Raw genomic sequence first — 26,927 nt, 5'->3', positions numbered from 1 at the left:
CACACACACACACACACACACACACACACACACACACACACACACACGGCATGGATCTGTTTTGCATTCAGTACGACATATATTCAGTGTCTGGAAATGCAAAGCCATTGCACATTTTTTATTGGTAAATTCATTTTAAAACATTTGGCCCTGATCCTGCAAACACTCATGCAAATATTTGACCCCAAGCACATTGAATAATCCCATTAACTTTGGCCGAACTTCTCTTCTGAGCAGAGTTAAGCACATACATAAGTGTTTTCCAGATCGGGGCCTTAACTCTCTTTTTCTGGGATATGACTCGTCAATAGTCAAGAATTACAGGCCGGCTGCTGATTCATTAAACTAGCCAGAACCAGCAATGGCCAGAAAGTCTTGCTGAAAACTCCACCCCTACTTCTGTGATGTCATAGACCTCTCCTCCTCATGGTCTCCTACGCCTCAGCTTTGGGCCAACCTGCTTCGGCAAAGGGTTTTTTTGTTTTTGGTTATTTTTCCCTGGGATGAAAATTTTTTCAAGCTTTACTCTCACTCTAGTTTCTAAAATGGGGGGGAAAGTTCAGCAAAGGCTTCCAAGGGACAAAATTGCACTTATTGCAATGCAGCTCTGCCATCCTCCCTCCACCACAGGTTCCTAAGTCATTCACTGTCTGGAGAAAATATTGCCTTTGATCTTATATTTCACAACACTAGTGCTTTGGTTTAGAGTGTGTTGCCAATCTTTGGATTATGACAGTGTTACAGCCCCCAGTAAGACAAACACTGGCATTCTTGATTTGTCTCCAAAGCTCTGTTATTTGTCATGCTAAAGGCCACAGTGAGCTAGAGCAGAGACTGAAAAATATAAATAAATCCATTCTGCAAATTTAACTTTCATTAAAACAAAAGCACCATTAATAATTTGGCCCACGTACCTGTACATTGCTCCTAATTACTGTATTTACTCCAATTCACAGAGCATAAAGTGCAAAGTAGTCATTTATATGCAAATATCCAAGAGGAGCAAATTAGAAAAATATATTTCTCAAAAAGTAATATGTTCATCTTTTGCATTTGAAATTTTTTAAAATGAGCCTTTTATTTGTTTCATACAAAAATAAATATTTTCATATAATGCTTATTTTTCAGTAAATTAGATATGGGACAAATTATCTATTAATCTCTGTTTTCTGAGTTATTTACATTTAATTACAGAGATGCTCAGCAATGCCTTTAAAAGAATAATGGAAAAGATCAGTTGCGTTTTCCATTATAAAATTTTCTCAGGGGTTTGAAAGTGCAGTTGTAGTCAGAAAAGCGAATGTAAAAGTGACATTGTGAGGTTCTATATTCTCTTTCAGTGGTTTCCTCAGATAACATTAGCTCAGTTCACCGAGCCCTCACACTTGCATACCCTAAATTCCCACTGAAATATTTTGGGGCTCAAATATTAATGGTGGTAATTACTATATTTTGGGCTTCAAGATAACAGCTTTATTAGCACTTAACAGTTTCAAAACCGATGTGTAAACATTGATTAATCTTAAAAGTACCCCAGTGAAGAGTGTAGATAACCACTCAAAAATGTTGGTCCACAAGTCTCCACTGTAGGTTTCTAAGACACAGCATCTAAACCTGGTGAAATCTGAGACTGTTGAATTATTTGGAACTCATCTTTGAAGAAGGCAATATACTATGTATTCAGGTTCATTTGCCTGTGAAGAATCTGGGGGAACTGAGAAATGAGAACCATAATGCTTCTGTAATTATTCAGTTGCATTTGAAGAATCTAAGGACTCGATACAATTGTCCAGTACATTGCTGAGGACACGGGGGGGGGGGGGGGAAAACAAGGTGCAAGGGATGTGGTTTAATTAGGCCTCAGCTTTATTATTTAACTCATCTTTCAACTGTCTGGCAATAATTCATACAGTGCAGGTCAAGATTCCTTCCTTAATTCTTTCTACCTGGTGAAGGGCTGCCAGCAGCCCCCCCATCCCCCAGCTCTACACAATTGGTGCTAGCTTGTTGGTGGGACCCCTCTGCCCTCATATGATGGTTAAGGGGCTGGATAAAGGGGCCAATATCCCCATTTTACCAGACATTCGCATGCCCAAGTCCATTCTCCAGCTTCTTCAGGGGATGCCTTTCCCTAAGTCTACTTCCAATTCTGGTTTATCACAGAACCAGACTCCCCTACGGACCAAGCACCTGCACTGCATACTTGCCACAAGGAGGTACCAGCAATAAGCTTGACTGCCTCCCACCGGAGGAAAACACCTACACTCACGGTTTGCTCTGGGCCTTGCTGCTTCTCTGGCTGCCTCTGTTGTGATCCTGGGGTGATTCCAGTCTGTCCTCACTGGGACCTTGCTTGTCACCCTGAGGCTCCTAGAGATCCCTAGCCCCACATGGTGGTGGGGGGGGGGGGGGTTGTCCCTGGCCATGTGTACTGCCTCCTTACAGCTGCTCATCAGGCAAGAGAGGTGACTCAGGCCAGAGTGACAGGGTTTATATGCCCCAGGTGTGCAGGGGCCAAAGGCTCACTTGAGCCCCACTGGACTGCCACAGCTCTGGTGATGCCTTCTCCCCTCCCAAATCCCAAGGGGGGGACCCTTAAAGGAGCCACTATCTTTTTTTTTTTCCTGCCAGTCCAGACAAAGCCCACCTGCCTTGACGAAATCATTTTGCTGATCTCCTGATCTGTCGACCTAAAGGGTTGACTACAGTTTTTTCCAGTGAATAGAGCTTCCAGTGGAAGGAATTTTGGACTATACTTTCAACTACATCAGGGATCGGCAACCTTTGACACGTGGCTCTCCAGGAAAGCCCCTGGCAGGCCGGGCCGGTTTGTTTACCTGCCACGTCCGCAGGTTCAGCCGATCACAGCTCCCACTGGCCGCAGTTTGCCGCTCCAGGCCAATGGGGGCTGCTGGAAGCGGCGCGGGCCGAGGGACATGCTGGCTGCCCTTCCCGCCGCCCCCATTGGCCTGGAGCGGCGAACCGCAGCCAGTGGGAGCCGCGATCGGCCGAACCTGAGGACGCGGCAGGTAAACAAACTGGCCCGGCCCTTCGGGGTGCTTACCCTGGCGGGCTGCGTGCCAAAGGTTGCCGATCCCTGAACTACATATTAGATTGTAGGCACACTTTTGGTGCATATATGCCACATGCAAACTCTGATGGGCATATATGGGTTTCCATGTATTGGAGTTTGAGTGTAACAAAAGAGTTTGCGTATGTGCAAGCTGGGTAAGTGCCCTTTGGCACAAACACTTCAGAACATTTAGGTTTGTAAGCGTGGTGTGGTGGGTGTGTGTGTGTGTGTGTATATATATATATATATATATATATATATGTGCTTATTTTTTATTAATAAAATTGAGGAAATTAAATACAAAAATGTGCTGAAATAACATTAAAGAAATTCAGAGTTTTCATTCTTACCTTAACTGAGAATAAAAATTAAAGGATATATATTCTATACAAGGTCACCCACTGTTCTGAGGGCTCAACAATAATGTTCAATAATTTAATTCTGTATCTTTTGCTTCTGACAGGCTTAAATTAGACTTGTATTGTTTCATTTATTTTTCTGTGTAGTATATTATATAGAATTAAGAGTCAGGAGTGGGGTCAGAGGAGTGAAGGTGGTTTATGATCTCCGTGTTGCATCATTTGGTAATTCAACAAGCAGAATAGGGGAAGCTAGTGAAAAGGACATCAATAGTAATGTTCTCTAGTTTTTTAGATATATGATATTACAGACTTAGAGAGTCAAATCTGTGAGGAAGCACAGGGAATGTCGGCTGTGGGGGCTGCAAAATACTTACGGGACCCTAGAGCAAACAATCTAATTAACTCATGTCCCCTATTCAGTGCCTGAACTCAGAATACATGTTCTGCACACTACAAGAGCAGAGGCTCAAACTTGGTACCTTTGGTGTCAACACCAGTCTCCCCAGGGTAGCTGAAAGGAGGCTGCCTTTTGGCCAGGATATGAGGAGCTGTGCTAAGCCCATTTCTGCTAGAGCTGTCTCATTATTATTTTATAATTTGTAGTAGTGCCTAGAGAGCCCCAGTCAGATCAGGACCCCATTGTGCTAGGTGCTGTGGAAGCACATAGTAAGTGGTGGTCCCTAACCCGAATAGCTCTTACACTGATAAATGCAACAAAAGCTCCTTTGGACTATTCTGGGTTTCAGGGTAACTACATTTGCATCCTTCCTCTGTGGTGCACTCCAGGAGAGCCCAGTCAGGTCTCAGGATTCCAGTTGTCACCTGTCTGTGGGCAGGGCCCTTGTCCCACTCCCTTCTGATTGGGGGTTTTAAGGCTTCACAGCCCTTCTGCCATACATTGTGATGTCCCAGCAAGCCAGTCTACCTAAAGGCCAGCCCCTGTGTGTTGCCTTCCCTCTGAGGGCTAAGAACAGCAGTTAGAAGTTATCACACAGCTCTTTCTCAGCAGAATACATTTATTCTTAGGGTAAAACATCACGGAAAAAACATATAAACCAATAATAGTTCCTACATGCTTACTAATAAACATACCAGGAATTGCCCACCTTCCTTATGGGGCCCTAATAGGCCAACATCTTGTCCACCCCTTCCTCAAGGATTGTGGAAACGTGTCCCCCATATTGATCATCAGCAGGGTTGGGAACTTCAGATCTGCAGCTCCGTCATTAGCCACATGAGCTAATGGAGTAACTGGTAGCAGAAGGTGCTTATCTTTTATGTGGACAGTGCCACTCAAGAGGGATGGAGCCATAGACTTTGCCCATGGGTTTCGTAGCTATTCGCTAGATGGCAAAGGAATAAAACAAGATGCCATAAAATATTTTTCTTTTTTCCCCTCAAAATAGAATTTCACACTTTGCCCCACTTCCTCCCCCAAATTACACTGGCCTGGGGCCCAAGATTGGTAGTATCTGGTCTTGGATTAATGACAAATTGAAGGTCTGGTATCTCATGAATTGTCAGGATTAGAAATGGCTGCTTTATACAGTATCTCCTTTCCAAAGGTATTTGTTTCTAGCCTGGGTGAATCACAAGGTTTCAGACCTTAAAATCAGATGATATGATTTATATAAAGTGATTTTAGAAGTTTCCAAAATTTGTTATAATTTTTCTCTTCCTATGAGGCCTGAACAGTTGGACTCATGGCACAAAGGGAGCCTGGATTCACAGTTGGAAAGGTATGAAAAATAGAATCAGATATAAACAATAGCAGCCTGCCAGTGAAACTATTCCTAAAATATTTTTTCTGTTGAATAATTTTGGCATATACAGAATACAGAGTACAGTGATGTGATATGATATGGGATGACTAATTTATATCTTTGCCAATAATGAGTAACTGCGTCATCTCAAACTCATGTCAATAAAACCATAACACAAGACTATCATGTATTCCCACTCTTCCTCTCTAGGTAAAATCTCCTGCAAATGGTTCCTTTAAGTACTATATCTAGTTTAGCCTGTGAAAATAGTACTGTACTCTGTTCCAAGGGAAATGAACAATATCAAACATATTTTGGAGATATATTAGGTGTCTGTAATTGTACAGAAGAGACAATTCCAAAAAATGAAAATAGAAATGAGCTAATCTATAGCTTCTTCCTAGAAGTAGTACATATTTAAAGGAGAAAGTTGAAAAAGAAACTGTCAAGATAAATTCTGTAATGTTTAGTACATACAGCACCTTGACCAGTATAAGTTGTTAGGTTGTTAGATTGTTGATCTGACTTGGAGGGCTAGCAGGAAGTTCAGTCCTGCCTGTGTGTACTGGAGTTGGTACTTGTAGTGTTCCAGTAAATTTCTGTGATTCTATAAGTTTGTATTACAACTGGTGGCAGCAGCTTCAAGATGACAAAAGCATTTTGCCTGAGAAGAAATTTGCTGGTCAAGCTGATGAGATTGAAATCTGAGAGTACTTGACAGACTTTGAGCTGTTGCTCTCTGTGAACGAGTGGACTGACGAATAAGCAGCACAGTACTGAGCAGTGTTTTTGGATGGTAATGCCAAAGCGTGTTACCAGCTGCTTCCTTGTGCAGCTCATGCATCATCTAGACAGTTGTGCTAATAGTTACATGACCATTAGGAAGGGGGATTGGCCTTTTTGAAATACTAGAAGGAATGTTAATCCAGGGCTGAATTATTTGTGTACACTAAGGAGACTGTTCAGTAGGTCTTTCCCTGAGCCACCATGTCGGGGGTGGCTCAAGTGAAACAGAATTTGTGGTGCCAAATCTAGAACTAGCAGTACAGGGAGGGGCCTATGGCCAATGACAAGTTATGAGAGAATCCTATGTGCAAAGTCAGTTTATAAATGGTTTAGCAAGGGAACATCATAACTTCCTGGTGAAAGAAGATACCTTACTGGATAAACCTATGGACCACATTATACACAGAATTCAAAATGTGGAAGCAGAAATTGGGGTTTCCTTAAAGGTGTCAGCTGTTAATTCCCAGCCTCAGGGTGATTCCTTTATACCAGATCCAGCACTTCAAGCAATTATTGTTAGGGAAGTAGCTAAAAAATTTCAAGGCACGGGTGTAAGCTATTCACAGATGTCTTCTGGGTCATATGAGGGAGACTGTTTCCCGAGTGGGTCCCAGGCAATATGGAGGAAAAGGCCATTGGAGATGGAATTGCTCAAGCAGAAGCCACACCAAGCCAAACTAGAAGCTGTTAATGAAATAAGGCCACCATCTGCAGTTATTAAAATGGCCCCTGTGAAGAGCTGCTCAGTTGCCTGTTGTCGTTTGTCTGGAGACATTGACAGCTGGAAAACCACAATGCTGTTGGACCCAGGATCCGAAATAAGTCTGATCCATGGAGAACAACCCAGTGCTGAAAAAGAAAGAAAAATTGTACTGCAGAGATCAATAGTTGTGAAGGAGCCCAATGAGTAAAAGAGCTAGGGGTTGACTTGACAGAAGCAGCCATAGAAGGCAACGAAAAGAAGCTATTAGAATACCTGGCAGTGTATTCTCCAGTTATAATGAAGAATTTGGGAAATATGATCGGGTGCATGGTGCTGGAGACCAGGTGCCAGCTCTTTCCAAGGCTGTAGGCATCAGCTGAGAACTGACAAATTCATAGCTGGAAACCAGACCAGCTCACCTCTATATTAGTATTGTTCAAGATAAGTGTTAAACTTGTAAGGATGTGTTTAGGTTCTATAAAATGATTGTAAATTGCTGCATGCATTAATCCTACTTGTAATGTCTATACCCCCACGAAGGTAATACGCAAAATAATATGCTATAAAAAGCAAGAAGTCCCCCCTTTGTAGTGAATTGAGAACTAAGGCACAGATTCATTGAAAGAAAGGGGAGGCAAACACTGAGGAAGCTCAATAAGTATCCCAGAGGGATGCAGAAGAGGATTTGGAAGAACCACAACAGGTTTCTGTGGATTGTAAAGGGAGATTGCCTGTGGAGGAGGAATTGCCATGGTATTTTCAGGATCTCACCACACTTCCATCTTCAACAGACTGACTGTCCACAACAGGCTGACATAGAGGACATGAATGCTGCACTCGCTGATAATATCCAACTACGAGTGAAGTGTCCATGACTGAATATAGGACTCAAGTGAGGAGATCAATATGGAAACCTGTGTGGATGGCAGACTACTTGGCTTCCTAGGAGTTATTGTTTAGATTCTTATGTAACTGGGGGAGGCTATAATGTTTAATATAGACAGTACCTCCACCAGCTGATATGCTATATCTTAGTGTTAAGTTGTTGTCTTGTATGCTGCTGTTCTGACCTGGGAGCAGGGAAGAGGGAGGTTAGCAGAAAGTTCAGTCCTGCCTGTATGTGCTGGAATTGGTACTTGCAGTGTCCCAATAAGTCTCTGATTCTATAAGTGAGTATTACAATATCATATATTTCAAAACTTTTTTCGCTGTTACTAACACCACCTTGGGTTATTTAAACATCAGAGAGGGTTTTTTTGTTTTTAATTTTTTCATTTACTTCTAACAATTTATACTCTCCCTTTCAAACATTTTCATATTTTACTTGGACAATGAAACAAATTTGGCATGCAGTCACCTCTTGCTTATTAATTACATATTTGTGAAAAGCCTTTTTAGAAAAAAAGGGGCCTACACTAAATATTCACCTTGTCTGTCTAAAGTCATCAGAAAAGTTGTTAATATTTGGAGCTTCCCTTTAACATGCTGAGGCTGACATAAAATCAAGTTGACTATACATAGAATCACAGAAATGTAGGGCTGGAAGAGACCTCAAGAGGTCATCTAGTCCAACCCCCTGAATGGAGGCAGGACAAAGTATATTTAGACCATCCCTGACAGGTGTTTGTCTAACCTATTCTTAAAAACCTCTGCTGATGGTGATTCCACCTACTTGGAAGCCTATTCTGATGCTTAATTATCCTCATAGATAGAAAGTGTTTCCTAATATCTAACCTAAATCTCCCTTGCTGCTGATTAAGCCAATTATTTGTAGTCCTACCTATTGATTCTAATCCCACTGGGTGACACAATTTACGTGACTGGAAGGGAGAAAACCATAAAGGAAACTTCTGAAAGAGAGGCCTCCTCTTGCCCTACTACCCTTATTTCAGGTTTTCTTGTTTTATTCCAAAACATAAAATGCATCAGTCAGCACTTTTAAAACATCAGTTTCCACAGTATGTATCTCAAATGCCACAGTTTTTTTCCAATGAAGTATTTAGAATGAGATATAACTATGGCAATTGTGTAGAGTTTGTTGCAAATTCTGACTTTTAATGTCAAAGCAATGTATGTGCATAGGTTTACCGCATATATAGATGTTTTGAAAATAATATTTTACTTGTAGTTTTAAATCATGCCTGCTCTTTCAACTAGTACTTTAATATCGCAAGATGTTAAATTAGTACAGAAACCATGAATACCAAATGTTCATTTAATTCTTATTACACTACATTAGTTAGAGAGCTGATCCAGAATGTTAGCAAAACTTCATGCTGGGTAATAAATGCTACCATTCCTAGAAAATGGCTGTGCAGGAGAGCATTTTATGTTGGATAAAAAGGAAATATATAATATTCCCTTCTGTTACTACTTATCTTCCCATAAACTTTTTAAACTAGTAATATCAAACAGCTATTATGAAATCAGAATGTATTTGTTATATATATACTAGTATTTAATAACAGCTCTCCACACTTTTCCTGAACTCACCTTCTCCTCCTGCAGCCCTTCCCAAGCACACAGTATTGCTAATGCTACTCATAGTGGAAACAAAATGCTCATTACTGCACTACAGCTTGTTTAAAAAAAATACTAGGAACTATCTAAATGATTGAGGCATGATATTGCCTCAAGCTACACTGTTTCTTCACATACCCAACTGCTTGCTTTGCTCTAATATATTTAAAGACGTTTAATATATTTAAAGACGTAATACAGAGGCTGGCGAGTAAATATTAGTATACCCGATTGGCTTTGGAATCAGTAGGTAAACCTGGTAACTGAGAACGGGGTACTCCGGTGGCATATGCAGGGATACACGCTAGGCAAAGATATTTTAATGTCATCCATTCCCCACCTCAGGTGCTGGATCCCTCCCCCCAGATGTCTACTTGAGGTTGTACCTAGGATTTTGATTAATCACTATTCATAGCTACTCCACTAACATGAAGGTGGAAAAGTACCAGGACCAGGTTCAGCCTAGGGTTTTTTCTGGTTTCTTCCAGAGTAAGCTCAGACACAGGTCCCCAGGAGCAGGACGCCTGACAGTGGAAGGCTGTAGTTGTACAAAGTCGCGACTACTTTCTCTCTTTACCCAGGGCAGATGGGGCTGTGCTGACTCATCATATTCCCTGTCAGCAGGCTCCGCCAATTGGGATTTTATGAAGTTAGCCATAATTTTAAACTGCTCCTCATCCCTGTAGAAGCAGCTTATATTTGGTGGGCAACCAGCAATCAAAACTTTCGTGGTGGGAGGGAAAGATTACTGACAGATGTTTTACAGAAGGAAAATGAATAATCACATGGTTTTAAATGAAGTCATTTACAACTTCTGGGAGCAGTAAAGCATTGTCCTAGGCATCTCCATTTGTGGCAGATCGCCAGCTGGCTAAATGCTGCAGGGTATTAAAATGCTCTACCATACCTGGAAGTCAGAGACATACAGATCAGACAATGGAGGCACAGGAAGAGTAGTTCCCTTCCACCTTGAGAAGCTTTTTGACTAGATGTTTGGCTGGGCTTGGGCTGCATGCTGACTTGTCAAATAGTGGGGGAGGGATTTGCATGAGCTGCTAAACATTAATTTTTGCTAAATTCTGCAAAGTAAAAATATAGGGTTTTTTCAGCCTTATTCACAACATGCAAACAGGAAATGTTTGTGCAATCATTAAATTTCACCTGACTAATGACCACGTAGCAAAATGGAGGTTTCTGTGTGTGATCACAAGAATTCAGACGGGTTCTTCTTTTAATTCTGTAATATTATTTTAGTAAATTTAGTGCTCATGAAAGATTTTGGACTGAAAGTCCTGGAGACTTAACATCCTCTAAGCAATACTTAGATTATGAGCTTTGCAGTACAGAGACAATCCTCCTTAGTGTTTGGAAAGTGGATACTATTGTAAACAAATAATCCTCTATCAACAGAACAGGTATGGCATAGGCAGCAGCACTGCATATCCTCTCCCACATTGCCCCTCCACTCTGTCCTCAACATTATACTCGTGTGACCAATTTTAGAGGAAATGGGTGGTTTATTCTCCTGCCCATTCCATCTTTGGCCCCTGTGTTAAGGCTACTACTAATTAGCTCCAGAGTGAAATTTTGCCACCCCAAGGAAAGCAAAACTTTCTAGGCTATTTTCGTTATCCAAGATGAGTGAAATGCAATGTATTAAACACCTTTTTTTTTTTTTTTTTACTGTGCCTTTATACGTTTGGGTAAAATTGCAAAATATTTCTGACTTGTGTAGCTCTAACACAGACATGCAAACACATGAGAATTGAGAACTCCTGGTCTTGTGGATAGGTTGTTTAGGCAGCTCGAACCAGCTATTCTGACATAGTAAAAGTAATTCAGTTCCTCTTGGATCTAAACAACCTCTTGGTTCGAAAGCAACACATATGTACATTTAAAAATGCATTTAAAATTAACTTTTCATTCCAGTGCTGCTTTGATATATTGGAATGATTTCTCAAATATGCTGTAGAAAGGTTAAAGCAAAGCAGCTCCCTTGGCTGTGGAGCCAGGAAGGAACTTGTCTTCACTTCTATTAGTAGTATATATTATCTGGCAAATATCTCATCAGCTGTGGAAAGAAGCAGAGGAGTTGTCAGCTACAGCGTGAGGCCCTTTCACCTAGCCGGAGAGTGTGCTTCTTTAATAGTAGAAAAATAACAGCCCAATCCTACTCCCATTGAATTAAGCAACAAAAAGTCCTATTGACTTTGACTAGAGCAGGATTGGGCCATAATGAGTACATTAATCATGCCAGTTGTGGATCCTAATTATACTGTTGATTCTTTTAAAATTATGTAAATAACTTGTGATATTCTTGGCTGTGTGCATGCAAGTGAAGGGACCCAGATGAACACTTTTGCAAACTGAAATTAATGCAAAAATCTCCAATTGAATCCAGTGTTTGCAAGACCAGGCCTTCTGAGACCTGACAGCAGATAGAGGTTATAGGAGACTGGTAAAAAGAGGAGATCTGTGACAAAACTTCAGGGAAACAAAGGTTCAGACAGATAATCTTGCAGTGGGGGGGGGGGGGGTCTCCAGAACATCTCTTTAGTGTAGTTCAATGAGGCGAAGAGAAAGGGGAAGCAGCAAACCCTGTTCCCGCCCAAGCTGTAAGATATGGATAGAAAAAACAAAGCTGGAAGGAGCCTGAAACTACAGGACAATCGGCATGAATGGGGTAGAGGAGTAGTTGTTGACTACACTGCTCTACAGCCAAAATGCTTCTGAAATAAATGTAGTCAAACTTTACTAATTCTGGGTCACTGAGAACGAAAATGATGCTTAAAATTGTTGATTGGCTCTAGTTTTCAAGATATGCTATTGGGTCAGTATATACGACCCTTGACTTGGGAATGGCGGAGGATAAGTGAGTTATAAAGGGAAGGGATCTCAATTTAAACCAGAAATGACTAAAATACATCTTTGACTGGATCTATGAATAAATCTATGACTGGATTTGGACAGTACTTGCTTTTTAGGCAAAACAATGAATGATGCAATCTGAAGCTGGTATTGCGTCATACATGATATGAATTGCATCATGTTATTCCTAGAAGTCATGGATGATGCAATCATAACGAAGCTTACATCACTCTGCTGAACAAATTGCCCTATGTCAGCTCTAGAAATCATACAGTGTCGTGCTCTCTTATTTGTCAGTGTTTGATTTTGCAAAGGGACACATTTCTGTTTAGGCAAAGTGAGCAGAGATGCCTCGTACTTGTGTGAACAGTGCAGCTAACTTCTGCTATGTTTGTGGTGAAGTGACTTTTGCATCACAAAAGCGCAGTATAACCACTATGGTTAAGAAAGCCTATCACCTTTATTTTGGCTGCAAAATTGGAGATCAGGACAAGAGGTGGGCCCCACACATATGCTGCAACACTTGTGCAACAAATCTTCGCCAGTGGTTGAACAGGAAAAGGAAATCTATGCCTTTTGCAGTGCCAATGATTTGGAGAGAGCCAACAGATCATACCAGCAATTGTTACTTCTGCATGGTGCCTCCAGTTGGGAAAGGTGTGTCAAAGAAGAAAAAGTGGACTGTGCATTATCCAAACATTGCATCAGCTATATGCCCAGTACCCCATGGAGAAGGACTGCCGGTTCCTGATGCACCAGAATCATTCTCACTTGAGTCAGACGAGGAAGAGGAAGAGGATGAAACTTCTGGTCCTGAACCATCAATGTCACAGGACCCACATTTTCTCCCATCCTCCTCCTCTGAACCACACCTCATAACACAAGGTGAACTGAATGACCTTGTCAGGGATTTGGAACTACCCAAGAGTAAGGCAGAGCTGTTGGGCTCCAGACTACAGCAGTGGAATCTCCTGGCAGGTGATGTTAGGGTTTCCATGTTCCGTGACTGTCAAAAGGATCTTGTCCCATTCTTCTTCATGGAAGGTGATCTTGTAGCCTGCAACAACATCGATGGTGTGATGACAGCCCTCAACATCGTTCATGATCCAGATGAGTGGAGACTGTTCATTGATTCATCGAAGACGAGTCTTAAAGCTGTTTTACTGCATAATGGAAATGTTTTGCCATCAATTCCAGTTGGTCATGCAGTCCATAGGAAGGAAACCTATGACAACATGAAACAACTTTTGAGGTGCATAAACTATGACCAACATCAGTGACAGCTTTGTGGTGATTTGAAGGTTGTTGCTCTCTTGCTTGGTCTGCAGACTGGATACACAAAGTACTGCTGTTTTCTCTGTGAATGGGATAGTTGTGCAAGAGATTCCCACTACATCAAGAAAGATTGGCCACTCCGACAGTCATTGGAGCCTGGGAGGAAAAAAGTGTTCAGCATCCACCACTTGTTGAATCAAGGAAGATTTTGTTACCACCCTTACACAGCAAGCTGGGTCTGATGAACTTTGTCAAGGCCATTGACAAAACACAAGCAGCTTTCAAGTACCTCCGTGGAAAATTTCCAAGGTTAAGTGAAGCTAAGATAAAGGAAGGTGTCTTTGTTGGTCCTCAGATTTGTGAACTTCTTCGAGATGATGCATTTGACCATGCACTGCGTGGCAAGGAAAAGACGGCATAGAAAGCCTTCCAGTTAGTGGCAATAAATTTTCTCGGAAACAACAAGGCAGACAACTACAGGTTGTTGGTGGAAAACCTCAAGGCACACAAAAGCCTTGGTTGCAACATGTCACTAAAGATACATTTTTTGCACTCTCATCTAGATTTTTTTCCACCGAACTGCAGAGCAGTGAGCGACGAGCACGGCGAGCGATTTCACCAGGACATTGCAACAATGGAGAAACGCTATCAGGGCAAATGGAGCCCATCAGTGCTTGCAGACTATTGCTGGACAGTGACAAGAGATGTATTCATTAAATGGAGCAAGAGACAAGCCAAGAAGCGCCGAGTAGACACTGAATAGGACTAAACTATGTACATAATAGTTTTTTGCCTTTTGTTTCATAATAAATTTTATTTATATAACCCTTTTGCAGATTTTTAAAGTGTTACATAAACAGGACAGGTGAAATATTATCATGTAAAGCAACCATAAACACATGAAAAGACCTAGGTTTACAATTTATGATTAAAACTCTACTATCTACACAATATACATAGACATAAAATGTAAAAACTTAAATATCTTAGAAACAGTAGCCAGTTGTTTTAATTGTCATATTTGAATTCAGCACATCAAAATACATAATAAATAGCACATTTTATCTCTGAAGCAGACGACTTCTCAAAAATTATAGACCAGTGCTATCCAAGAGGTCATGAGGTACAACATGTAGTCATGAGGGAACTTTCAGAGATCTTGTTCTGCACAAGTAGTTTGGTACTTACGATACACATTTTTCTTTAATTTTTTAATAGTTTCCTGAACTGTGATACTGTAACCAGGTCTCCTCCAAAATTTTACCACAAATGTACCGGTCTGTGTATATGCATTCTTTAAATGCAGGAGAAAGGAGAATAGAACATGTTACTAAAGCCACTGTTTGCTACAAAAATATGACTGCATTTTATGTGCAATTTTGCTGAAATCAGATCGTTTTATGCCAGAAAAAAAAACCTTATGTAAAAATCTCAACAACCTTAATGGCATCTTTAATAGAGAGATGTATCCTTTGGAGACTACAGGCCGCATCGCATAATGCCTGCTTAGAAATAGGGGAGAAGCTATTTTGCAATATGAAATCTAATTTACAGAAGTAGCAAGGAATCACACAGTTTCATACAATATTTGGCGTAGTAAAAATTTTTTGGGGTGAGTGTCTGTGGTGCATCTTTAAGATGCAGCCCAGAACTCTCAGCCAAGAGGGAGGAGGGCTATGGTGGATTTAAGCCATTTTTGCACCTTCCTGATCCCGGGCCAAGGTGGGGGCTGGAGAGACACCCTCCCTCTGAGTAACTTGGACAGCCCTGGGGCCCAGTTACAGCTCCCAGGGCTGCTCTATGAGCTACAGCGCTGCCTAGAACCTCCACAGTGCTTCATGCGATGGCCCTGACCTTGTTACCCCCCTCTCACCCTCAGCATGCCCCACAGGCCAGGGCTTGCAAGGGCATCCTCAGGAAGCAGCCGCCTTAAGGCTTTTTGTCTTCATTCCTGCACTGGGGGAATGCTCCCTTGGTTGGATACAGGGCTCTCAGGGACCTTTTATGCAGCTCCAGCCCTTTTTCCTGTGTAAAGGGAGGAGTGTGAGGATCTCACCCTTGGTATCAAACCCTAAATATTACAGTCCTGCGATTGATTTACCGACTGTGCTGTACATGGCTCTGTTACTGCTTAAAGAAGCAGGAATCTTTGGGGCAGGGGGAAACACACAATTAACTAGAATCAAATTCTGTAGCATTCTGATTATACGTTTAAACATTTTACAAGGGAAAGTGCACGGTGATATTAGCAGAGAGACTTTTACTTAATTATTGTTAAAACGAAGGTGCTGCACATGGACAATCCAATTACTGTACCTGAATAATCTATTTGTAGGATGCGTCAGTTATTTTCTAGTGGCTGGGTTTGAGCTGATAAGAAGGGAGGGATGGACACCAATCCAATCTTTAAATGAAATGTCTCTTTTGGCTGATTTTCCCCTCCCGTGTCCTCCTCACATTTGGTCACTTAGCAGTAACTGAGCCCATGGCAAGGATGAGTAAAAACCATAAACCATTTTTCCCCAGTTTAATTGTTTTCTTATTCATGTCTTATTTTTTGGCTCATGACCCTAGAACCATTCCCCCCCCCCGAATAAAAAAGCTTGAGTGTTAAACCATAGTCTATTATTGCTCTGAATTTGTTGAGTTAGCTGAAAGAGGAGGGCAATATTTAAACTGTGGCCATAGGCACATCAGTTTCTGGGCATTCAATGTTATGTTACCCTGTATAGTTAGTTTAGGCCCAGATCCTCACAGGTATTTTTGCCCCATTAGGAAATTAGGAACTTAAATACTTTTGGGGCTTTGGGACTAAGCATCTATTATTTAGGTGAAATTTAGCACTACACAGAACAGCAGCACGACATGTATAAGTACTTGCAACTTTCTCTTTAATTTGTGCTAGTCTGAAATAGGAATGAATTGTCCTGGCATGTGTATTCACGGTAACAAAAGGCTCCAAATTTTTATATTATACTTTTACTGGGATGGCCTTGTAAAATCACCATGAGAACAGACCAGCTGTGGTTTCAAGATAGATATTGATTCTCAAAAACTAGGTCTGTTTTTGAAGGAACATAAATGCCAGATTCTATCTTTACTCTGTCTGTGAAATGTAATGAATGATAACTGGAACAGCTGGCATTAGAAACAAATTGGCAGACTAAAATATATTTATTGAATGCATAAACTGTTCTATCTAAAGAGAGAAGCATATAATAGTCAAGTGTGCCCATTTACCTATTGGCAAATGGTTTCAATTAAAAAAAATTGTCCATTAGTATTCAGCATGCAAAAGCTGAGAAACAAATGTATTAGAATAATTAGCATCATTAGAAAGAAATAAACACAAAATGAATTTAACCACTGATTTTACCAGCATTATATAACACTGGTAAAGTGACTACATTAATAATGCAAGCTTGCCTTCAGTATGCTTAATCTTTTACTATGAATGCCAGGGATGCCTGAAATTAACCTAACCAAGGACCCACATTGGTAACTTGGCTGGTATGTGAGGGGCTGGATTAGAGCTGGTGGGTGGGTGGGTGTGTAGAGAGAGCTATGACCAGTGGAAAATTCCCTGTGATCCACTGCAGTGCTCCATGTAGAACTGAACGTGGTCTGTAAGGGGGACTCAGACCAGTGATCAGTTAAGTGCTTCCCAGTGGGGATGGATAGAGGACACCAGGGCCCAATAAAGAAAGAGAAAGCAGGGAGGGAGTTCCCTGGGAAAAATTTGCAGAATCCCCTGGAGATGGGGAGGCAGGCCAATCTGGCTGAGGAAAAAAGCTGGGGGAGGGGTAGCGGCGTCTCCTGCGGCTAGCCCTGAGGAGGCAGGCAGGCAGCCAAAAGTGAGGAAAAAAACCCCTCCGGATTAACAGCTTGGGGAGGCCTTCAGAGGAGAAAGCCCTGTAAGGCACCACTCTGTAAGGGTGGGAAAGGGACTCCACAGGGCCCAAGTAGGGGTGAATCCTTTGCGGAGGGTTACTTTAGATTTTGGAGTCCAAGTTTGAAGAGGAGCCCAGGTGGGGCAGAAGATTGTGTTCATTATTCTTAATTTGTTGGACACTATTGGTTTGGACTTTCATTTGCACAATAGCATCCTGAAACAAGCCCAGAAGGGTGTTATTGTCATGAGAGAGTTATGGAGTCTCTGTTCAGGAGCTTTAAAGCTGGAGAGTGAGGTGGGACCCGCCAGCAGTGCCATGGATGGCTACATGAGGTGCCCTGTAGGTGCCAACTTAATTACATGTGGGACAGGGTTGTGCAGCCATAGAGCCTGCTACCCACTTATTCCAAGGGACTCCCTCACCACCACTTGGAAGCATGGTAAAGTCATAACTGTTTCCAGCCCAGCTGTCAAATGTGGCCTTTTAGAGGGGTTCAGTCTCTGAGCATGCCCCCCTGCAGCATGGTGCACCACTGCCATGCCGTCCTCAGTGTCCCTGCAGCTTGCTGGAAATAATCTACTCACAGCCACAAGTCTTGAAAACAAGACTCCACCTCTCCTGGGATCCAATTTATTCAGCATGGTCCAGCTCCCAAAAGAGCCTCCTTTTTGTTCACCCCTAGGTTTAGGGTTTCCACAGCCCTCCTTTCTGGGATTGCTTGGTTCAAGGCCTGGCCTCCACAGCCCCCAGACCCGCCCCATTAGTTCAGGGTTTCCACAGCCTTTTATCTGTGTGTTTGTCCTGGCAGAGTCCTCCTCTTAGCGAGCTCTCCCTCATTGGGCTTGGAGCCTCCTTTTTGATTTACACACCCAGTCCTCTTCCCAGGTGAGCCTAATAAACAAACACCTGTTGGGGCCAGCTGGGAGAGAGAGGAGCCTTGCCCCTCCCACTCTCCAAGGCTCCTGGGTCCAGGCCCTTAAGGGAACAATAGCCTAGCTTTTTCCTATATCTTCTCCCTCCCAGACACAAACTGTTCCCAGGGACCATCTTCCTCTCACCCAGTGTCCATTTGAATTGTTCTGGACACCTTGAATGGGGTAACTGGCCTCTCAAACTACCTCTTCTTGACTTACAGGCCTGTTCAATGCATTGCCTGACATTTCTCTACTTGAGAGTGAGGGAATTTTAAAGTGGTCATGAGTCCCAATGACACTTTGCAGATGTCACCGTGGAGATGCGGAAGGGCCATGTACTATAGTTGGTCAGAAAATAGTTATTTTTCCTGCAGAAAATTTTGACTCTTTGAAGAAAAGTAGGGTGAATATCGGGGGGGGGGGGAAGGAATAATACTTTTTGTAAACATGGGATTTTTTCAGTAAAAATCTGTTTAAACTGAAAATGAAGGGGCTTATCAATAGAGGAGGAAGAAGTCAAGAGGTTCCTAAGCTACAGGTCTCAGGAGGTACCATGGCAGCATTTTCAAATCAAAATATTTTTGATTTTCGGTGTTCAGTTTTTCCACAAAAGATCAAAACTTTTTTTAGCAAACTGACACTTCTCATGAAAAATTTCATTTTGTCAAAAACCCAATTTTCCATCAAAATGTTTTGACAGAAAATGTTCAACCCACCCTACATATACCCTGATGTAAATCTCTTCTCTGACTCTGCCCTTCCAAGTGCTGCTGTCATGGGGTGGAGGATGAGAGCAGGATGTTTCTCTCCAGACCTCGGTCATGAGAACTCTCAAAGCCCCATCAGTAGGAGCAGATGGTATGGTTCTCTGCATAGCAGCAGACCTGATGGGAGGATGCTCTCCACAGCACCCAAACTCCAGTGGGAGGGAAGAAACTAATCACTTTGTTCCCAGATAATTAAAGCAGTCACACCACAAGCTTGAGGGTTGAATAGCCTCCGCAGTGAAGAAAGAATATGGAGTTGCGACTCCCACCATTCACATATGTTGTCATCTTCTCCCCTACTCTGGCCTCTCAGTTCCACAAGTTTCTGGTATGGAATTACTCTTTTTCCTTTTGACTTGAAGAACCCAGCTAACTTCTCTTAGACGTATTGGCCTGGCACTTGCCCAGCATCTGTGGCATTCTGGGGTTAACACTCAGCAGATAGCTAATATTTTAGATTGAATAGAACACTTAGGAGTATCTCCTTGACTTTGTACAGATTGTGCAGATGCCTAGGCAAATTGAATACATAGACAACATTATTTATATAGCTACGCCACTATAAAAAGATAATGTAGGAAATAATGATGCAAGCCCATAAAAGGAAAACAAAGAAAGCAGTTTAAAAAAATAAAAACCACACACACTGAAGATTGTCTTGCAAGATGAATTTTCTTTTAAAATTTGCATGAGCTTGGTAATGGCTCATTAAGCCTGACCATTAACATTAGTTTGATGAAGCTGGTTTCTAAATTTCATTTAATCATCCAGCCTTAAAATATCTGTGGTGTAAAAGTTATCATGAGATGAGCCGGTACTTCTCTTTTTACGACTAATAATAATGGCACTTAACACTTACTGAACACAGAACTTCACAAATGTTAACTGATTAGTCCCCACAGCACTCCAGTGAGGTAAGTAACTAAGCATTAATGAAATGAAGAGAAAGGAAGTATTATTATGATTAAGTTAAATCCTCAAAGCCTTACTCAATTTTTACTCCAAGCCTGATTCTGATCTCATACCTGTGTCATTAAGGAACCACTCCTTTGATATCAGCAGTGTTACATGTGTAACATTGGTGTAATTGACATCAGGATCTCTGTTCTTACTCAGGCAAAACTCTATTGAAGTCAGTGGGGCTTCTGCTTAGATAAAGAGTAAGTGTGAACTTCAGGGTTTGGTCTTTTATTATCAGTAGATGGAGAAACTAAGGAGAAAAAGATGGGGATTTGCGCAATGGCACAGAAGGAGTCATTTTCAGAGTCAAGATTAGAATGCAGTTCCCAGTACTGTGCTATCATTCAGGAGATAAAATGGGGAATGTAAATAGTTCTTTAAAAGATTGACTTTTTGTATGTCCTTTGAGATGGGTTTGTTACTATAAGGCTAGCACAGATACTGCTGAGAACATAAAGCTATTTACCACACTTGTCTATGTATTGCACAATAGTTGTTTCAAATAATGGGTTTGTTGGATCTATTCCTATGTCTAATAATTTTATTTTTGCAATATCAGATATGTAGTTCCTATTTTGAATACTGAGTAAAAATTACTAAACTTTTCTTTAGTCTGTCTTGTGCTGAGATAGATTAAAATATTTGTTTTTGTTTAAAATTTTTTGAGTCAGGAATAATGGTTCCATTGTATATTAAAGTGTTTCCCAAAGCCCTGCTTTCAGTGAGGAGAGATTAACACCTGATTCAGACTCAGACTATCACATTCACAGAGAGTATGTGAGTAGCATCTAGGGAGGTTTTTGAGATTATGATCCTGTGCTTAGCACAATAATGAATTAGTTTTCTATTATTTCTGATTCTCAGTTCGATCTCTGTCATGAGAATTTTAAGTTCTCCTATCTTCCATTCTTATTAGTCTGTCATGAGAATGAGTTGTTATAGATTTTAATTTGCCTTGTATAGATTCCTCTTCTCATTATACATTCTTGTGATAATACCTGTAACAGCAGCAAAAATTGGCACTTTATTAATCTATTCTCATGATAAAGACCTGAGATGAAAAACATGTATAATACAAACAACCAACTCTCTAGACACACTGAAGATTTTAACATGAACAAGAAATAGCACAGTAGTTATCCTTTCTTATGGTAAAGGACATGAAACACTCTAGCCTTGTTCTTGTGATAACCCGAACATTGTAATTTTGTGGTTCATCTTGAACACTGCGGCAGGCAGAGCTGGAAATATTGCAGGTAATCTATGGCCTTCCTTAGACAATACATATATAGTTTTAATCTATATAGCCCCTGCATTTTAGGTGTGTTGTGAATTAATAACATTTGAGTTGTATGCTATATCTTTAAGGCTCTAATTTGGGTTTGTTTGTTTTACTGGCCTCCAGCATTGCAGGAGAATGTGTTGATTGGCTGTATAATGTTCTAACAAATGAATATCCAAAATACATGAGCATGTACTAGCTTCAGTAGAGATTTACATTCAAGTACCTGAGCATATTTGAATGTAAATTTTAAATGTGGAATGATGGATTCCCCCTAGAACTGTTTCTCACCAAAATTTTATGAAATTGCTTGAGAGTGTCAAAGTACAGAACTGAATTCAAAGGGTAAGTTTTTGATACACTATCTGGGAATAACCACACTTCCATTATTGAAAATATGCCAATAGGAGAGTTGTGGATAACTGAAAAGATATCATACTGAAAATGTATCCCAAAGTAGTAATATTGTGCTATTTGGCATTCTGCTTAGAAAAAACAAATTTGTTTATATCTCCCCACCTCCCCCACGTATAGTCTTTGGAAGATCAAGTATGGGACCTGTTACGTGAAGCAGACAAGACTGCAGAGGAAAACAAAGAGCAAAGCCAAGTGTATGATGCCATGGCACAGACTCTGGGGGATGCCTGGGATGCCCTCATCATTATGCTAGAGAAGCGAAGAGCACTTCTGAAACTTACTGCAGTATTTTTTGAAAATGCTCTGGAGGTTTGTATTTAAAATGAAATGCTACTTAATTTGAAACAAATCCCAATTCCTTCAAGAGTTTGTTGCATTCTATTTCTACTGATGCAAAGGGCCAATTAATTAAAAACAAAAAACAAAAAACAAAACAAAACAAAAAAAAAAACCCAGCTGCATTCCTGTTTTTGGGTATTGCAGGATGAAAATGAGCAGAACATTTAGAATGAATATCTGTAAAAATGTGATGTCTCTTACTAATGTTTTACTTAAAAAAAGTATAGTAATGAAAAATAATTAAAAATTAGTCTGTACCTATATACTGCACTGGGCATGGACATGACCTAATAGATCTCTTTCATTGTCTAACATTCAAATTATTTGACTCTTTGAGGGCCAAATTCTTAAACCCATGACTCAAGGCAGTGCATTAAAATGTGTGTGTGTGTAGTTATCATAGTTGTGCTTGCAAATAAGACCATTGCCTGTCTAGCCATCTGAGCACAGACAAATATAAGAACCACATGCATAAGCATGCAAAAAGCATGCACAGCAGCACAAATCCGGAGTCCAACTCCTGGAAAATAGGAGATTAGCAACAATTCTCCCAGTCTTATCCCTCTCCCAGCCTGCCCATGCCCCTGTATGTCCCACCCCTACTCGCTTCTGCACAGGCAGCTCATGCAGGGTGAGACTCCAAACCCAGGGGTATGTACACTCCCTGCACAGCCCACTGAATTCAACTATCCCTTACCTTTGCATTTGCAGAGGAGTGGGCTGGATTTGCCCCAAAAGTTGAGTGCACAATTACATGGGGCTCTCAAGTCTTTGTTTCAAAGAGTTTACACATGGCACAAGACCAGGAGTGGGAGAACAAGGGTTGTTTTAATCCACCTTCTTGGACCCCAGATCCTGGGGCTGATTCTGTACTGTCCTGATGCCTGGTAGAAATTAGAACAGCAGCAGGGCTGAGGCAAATTCTGCTGATTCCCAATAGTATCCACAAGCTATTCCAGCAGCCAGGGACCAGCCAGATGCCCAGACCAAGTCCTAACATCAAGGAGCCAGGAAGAGATTGGCATAGGAGCCACTATGTTAACTCACCACCTCCATAGTGTTCCCCAATGCAGGGGAAATCCTTAGACTGGTTGAGCTGCCTTTTAGGCTGCTCTGTGCCATGGGAAAATATAAAGCAACTGGAGCAGGGGCAATGGTCTGGCCCATTATGTTGAGTCATGCCTAGGTTAGACATAAATGTCCATTGTCCTATAGACTTAAACGACAATACTAGAATTTTATTTTTGAAATGTTTTTCTTGTAATGACAACATGCAATTCTGTGAAATCTTTGCTTTCTTATGATAAAGCACAAACATTATCTCAAGGATATTCTTTAATGAAAATCAAATTCAGATCCCAAATGTTGAAGCATAATGCATTTGTTGTATAGGATAAAGATCATGAGTAAAAGGGTGGAATGTGAGAATAGGCAAGCAAAGCAGAGAGCTTAATTTTCATCTTTTTAAATTTCATCATAGGTTTCAATATCCTTGATGACGCTGAAGTCCAAGTGTGAACTTTAATGATTTGGTCTTCCTTAATTTAGCAATCCCGTTACTAGAGATGGCACAAAGCTGCAAAATTCAAGTCTAGATTTTGAACAACCCAGTGTTTGATGTGGTCAGGTCTGGGTGCTGGTCACACTTATAGGGATAGAAATCATCTGCAGAATTCAGATTCTGGTCTGTGTTTGGATGCTGATCCAAAGTTCAGGGGTGTTTGGAGTCAGGGTATAGTAATGGCTCTAATAATTACAGCTAAGCATTTATCCCACTGAAGGAACAGTATGACACCAGAACTAGAATATACAATTAACCAAGAGAATAACTTGATGTAAGCTGTAATGTTAATTCACTGTCTCAAATCTTTGCTAATGCAGTTAAGGTTGACCAGCAGTGCCTCGTACCCTTCCAGAACATCAAAGGCCCTTCCAGAACATCAAAGGCACCTATACAAAACCCCCAAAATACCAACTTAAAGCACACATCAGCACTTTCTATGGCTTGTCAGCTTGGCTTGAGCAACATCGTCATTCCAACTTTTACCCTAAACAACTTTTTAAATATGGCTTCCTGTAGCGGAGATCAGTCCTAAGCAGGTGATTTCAGTTTAGAGAAGTTCAGAGTCATAGTTGACCAACTGTGTACAAAAAGTTATAAGAACTGTAAAATGTTGACATCACAATAGGTGGCTCTATCTCCAGAACCCCTAGATCAAATAACCTCAATTTTGGACCATTAACTCTCCCCTCCAGTCCCAGGAGACCCAGTAATTTTCAGGACAATCTGAGAAAGTATTTGGATTTTAGAGCACTTAGAAAAAACAGCTGTTAAGCAGTAAGCTAGTCTCAACCTTAATGATCATGGTGCTATGACCTCACTGTAATTTGCTTATTAATCTTTTACAATAACATTAGTGAGTTTAAATTTACTACCAATTTTTATCTTCAAAAAATGAGATTGAAGATTGTATCTGCCTCCAAAGTTTTCCCCAAAGATGGCTGGAATTTGGATTTTAATATGCCAAAGAGGATATGGAGGGGAGCCTTGAATAAAATCTGATTGTGAGGGAGGAAAGGTTCATTCAATATCTGATTAGGGGGATTTAAAAAAAAAAAAAACTTTAAAATTCTTAGGGGGCCTTTAAGAGCACTTTATCAATGGACTGGAGGCAGAGAAACCATAAGAGAGAAGCAAAGCCTCATAAAAAGACAAACTGTAATCACAATCCCATCAGAAAACATCCAATAAAACAAGGGAATCGATTCAAATCAGAACCTCATGAAAACAGAGGACAAACTGCTGCTCCCAAAAATGTATATTAGGAAGTTGTAATTGATAGTCACCAGAAATATTTGATACCCTTCTTTGCTAGTCTGAGAATTTGTCCCCAAAGGCATAGGTTAGATGTACTGTGACATTCTGTACTTTAAGGATTGTTGTATTATGCTTTCTCTCTCTTTGTATTCCTAATGTAGTTTGCTATTAAAATTGACCAAGTGGAGGATTTCCTTCAGAATGCCCAGGAGTTTGAGAACACTGAATCTTTGAAAAAGCTCCTTCATCAGCATGAGCATCACACAAAAGGTAAGGAATGGATTCCTTTCTTTGGCCAATAGCTCTCAGTCACATAGTTAGCCGGTTGAATTTCTAGGCTTTGAAAGATATTTTTGGTTTTCCCAAATAAATTCTTCTCTCATGAAATCACGTTTGCTATGGTAGTTTCTTTAATTGCAAAGAGAGCTCAGAGAGTGAGTATTGCTCAGTGCTTGGCAATGTCACACCTGCTAAATACAGATCTGACAAGCATTGTTAATTAATAATGGTTCCCTAAACAACTGTTCCTGCTCTCTCTCTTCTCCCCTCTGCTGCCTCCCTATTGTTTCCTCTGGCTCCTCTAACTCTTCCCCCTCCTGGCTTCCCCACACTACTACTTCATCCAGCTACCCTTTCCTGTGGGGTGAAAGTGGAGGTGGGGAGCATTCTGGGTGGCTACCAGCCAGCCTGCTATAATCCTGTGCCCCAGGGTTGAGCTCTTCTAGAAGGTTGGGGTGGGGAATGACGCATTGGTGCTGATATCTCATAGCAATCCCACAGCCTCTTGGGTGTGTACACGGGGAAGTACTGTCTGACATATGCAGCCTCCTACATAACAGTTGAGCTTTTGGAAGTGTATGGGGCAAGAGGAGTGGAGTGGCCTGGGAAATGAGCTACTGCTGGCCTCTAGACAACCTCAGACTCTAGCTGTCTGTATTGGCTTCCCTGATGTGTGCTTCTGGCTTTGTAGAGCTGCACTCTGTATAACTCCCTTGCTGAATTGTCTTGTCCCCGTGTGCAGGGAGGTTCCATTAACAGCCTAAAGTGAAGTTACAGGCAGTCAGATAGCAGCCAGGAAATAAAGTCCTCTACCCCACTTCACCCCCCCACAACACCTCATGTACCTCATTTGCACCTCTATGTTTTCTTTGCGATACTAGACAAATTTCTACAAGAAATGCAGCAGATGGGTCATTAATCTTAAAATCAAGATCTTTGTGTGAAGCATTTTCTGCCATGCCAACATACTAATCTTTTAAAAGTGGGCGGTAGGTGCCTTCCCACCATCTCAGAATCAATCTCTTTGCACAACTAAGTACAATTGCAATCTATTTTAAAAGACTAATCCCGTATAAATCTGTTTTTTCCCCACAAATCCATACACTCCAGCCGTGTAATTTTAACTAAATGTTAATGGAAACCTGTTACAGGAAACCTAACAACTGGCAGAAAATATAAACTGCAGTTGATTGTTCAGTAGTAGGGTAGCAACTTGAACATTTTTGCATTGTATAAGAAATCTAGCTGCTTCAAATGCTGGCACTCTGAATCAGATGCAATTCCACTCAAGAGACTTTAGTGAATTGAGCTCAGGTAACTTTAATATGGGCTTGGTGGTCCCAATTCAATCTTTATTGAACTGAAGTGCTCATCACACAGCAATTTTAGCTTGGAATACCTGGCAGTGACTGATTGTCATTGCTGAAAAGAGGGTCCATAATTGAAACAATCAAATGAAATTGTTTTCGAGGGAAGATAGGCTTGAGAAGGATGACTCTTACCTATAGGGATAGAAGAGGTAGCAAATGCTCCCTTTCTTCTTTGTTTATATCTTTCTAAAGTGCTAAGAATTTGGAGGATGGATAATCATAATTAATGAAAATCATGTTTGTATTTGTCTCTATGAGAAAGGCACAGCCTACTTACTCAGCAGTAAAGTTGCTGGAAACAGGGCCGGCTCTAGGTTTTTTGCTGCCCCAAGCAAAAAATTTTTTGGCTGCCCCCCCCCCCACGCTTTTTTTTGGCTTTTACACATGTTTGCACTTCGCAGTTTTGTTTTGACTGTTTAAAATTTAAAAAAATGAAAACAGAGAATTTGTAGTTAGTGAAATAAAACAATTTCCTACTAGTGTAATTTTAACATTTAATTTTAACAAAAACACAATAACAAACAATTTGAGTTCAACT

At 41.0% G+C, this 26,927-nt stretch overlaps 1 protein-coding gene across 2 annotated transcripts in view; it reads left to right on the top strand.

Moving 5' to 3' along the window:
• Nucleotides 1–26,927, top strand: part of CCDC141 (coiled-coil domain containing 141) — a 144,864-nt gene that overhangs the window by 8,075 nt on the left and 109,862 nt on the right. For both annotated transcript variants that reach the window (XM_024204039.1, XM_024204042.1), the window contains 2 exons: nt 21,701–21,892; nt 24,902–25,010. In XM_024204039.1, the coding sequence (XP_024059807.1) occupies nt 21,701–21,892; nt 24,902–25,010 (301 nt within the window). The remainder of the gene's footprint in view (nt 1–21,700; nt 21,893–24,901; nt 25,011–26,927) is intronic.

This window comes from Terrapene carolina, unplaced genomic scaffold (assembly GCF_002925995.2).
Source record: "Terrapene carolina triunguis isolate 2854851 unplaced genomic scaffold, T_m_triunguis-2.0 Scaffold62, whole genome shotgun sequence".
NCBI lineage: Eukaryota > Metazoa > Chordata > Testudines > Emydidae > Terrapene > Terrapene triunguis.
Note: the sequence above shows the minus strand (reverse complement) of the source record. Positions and strands in the feature narration are given on the sequence as shown.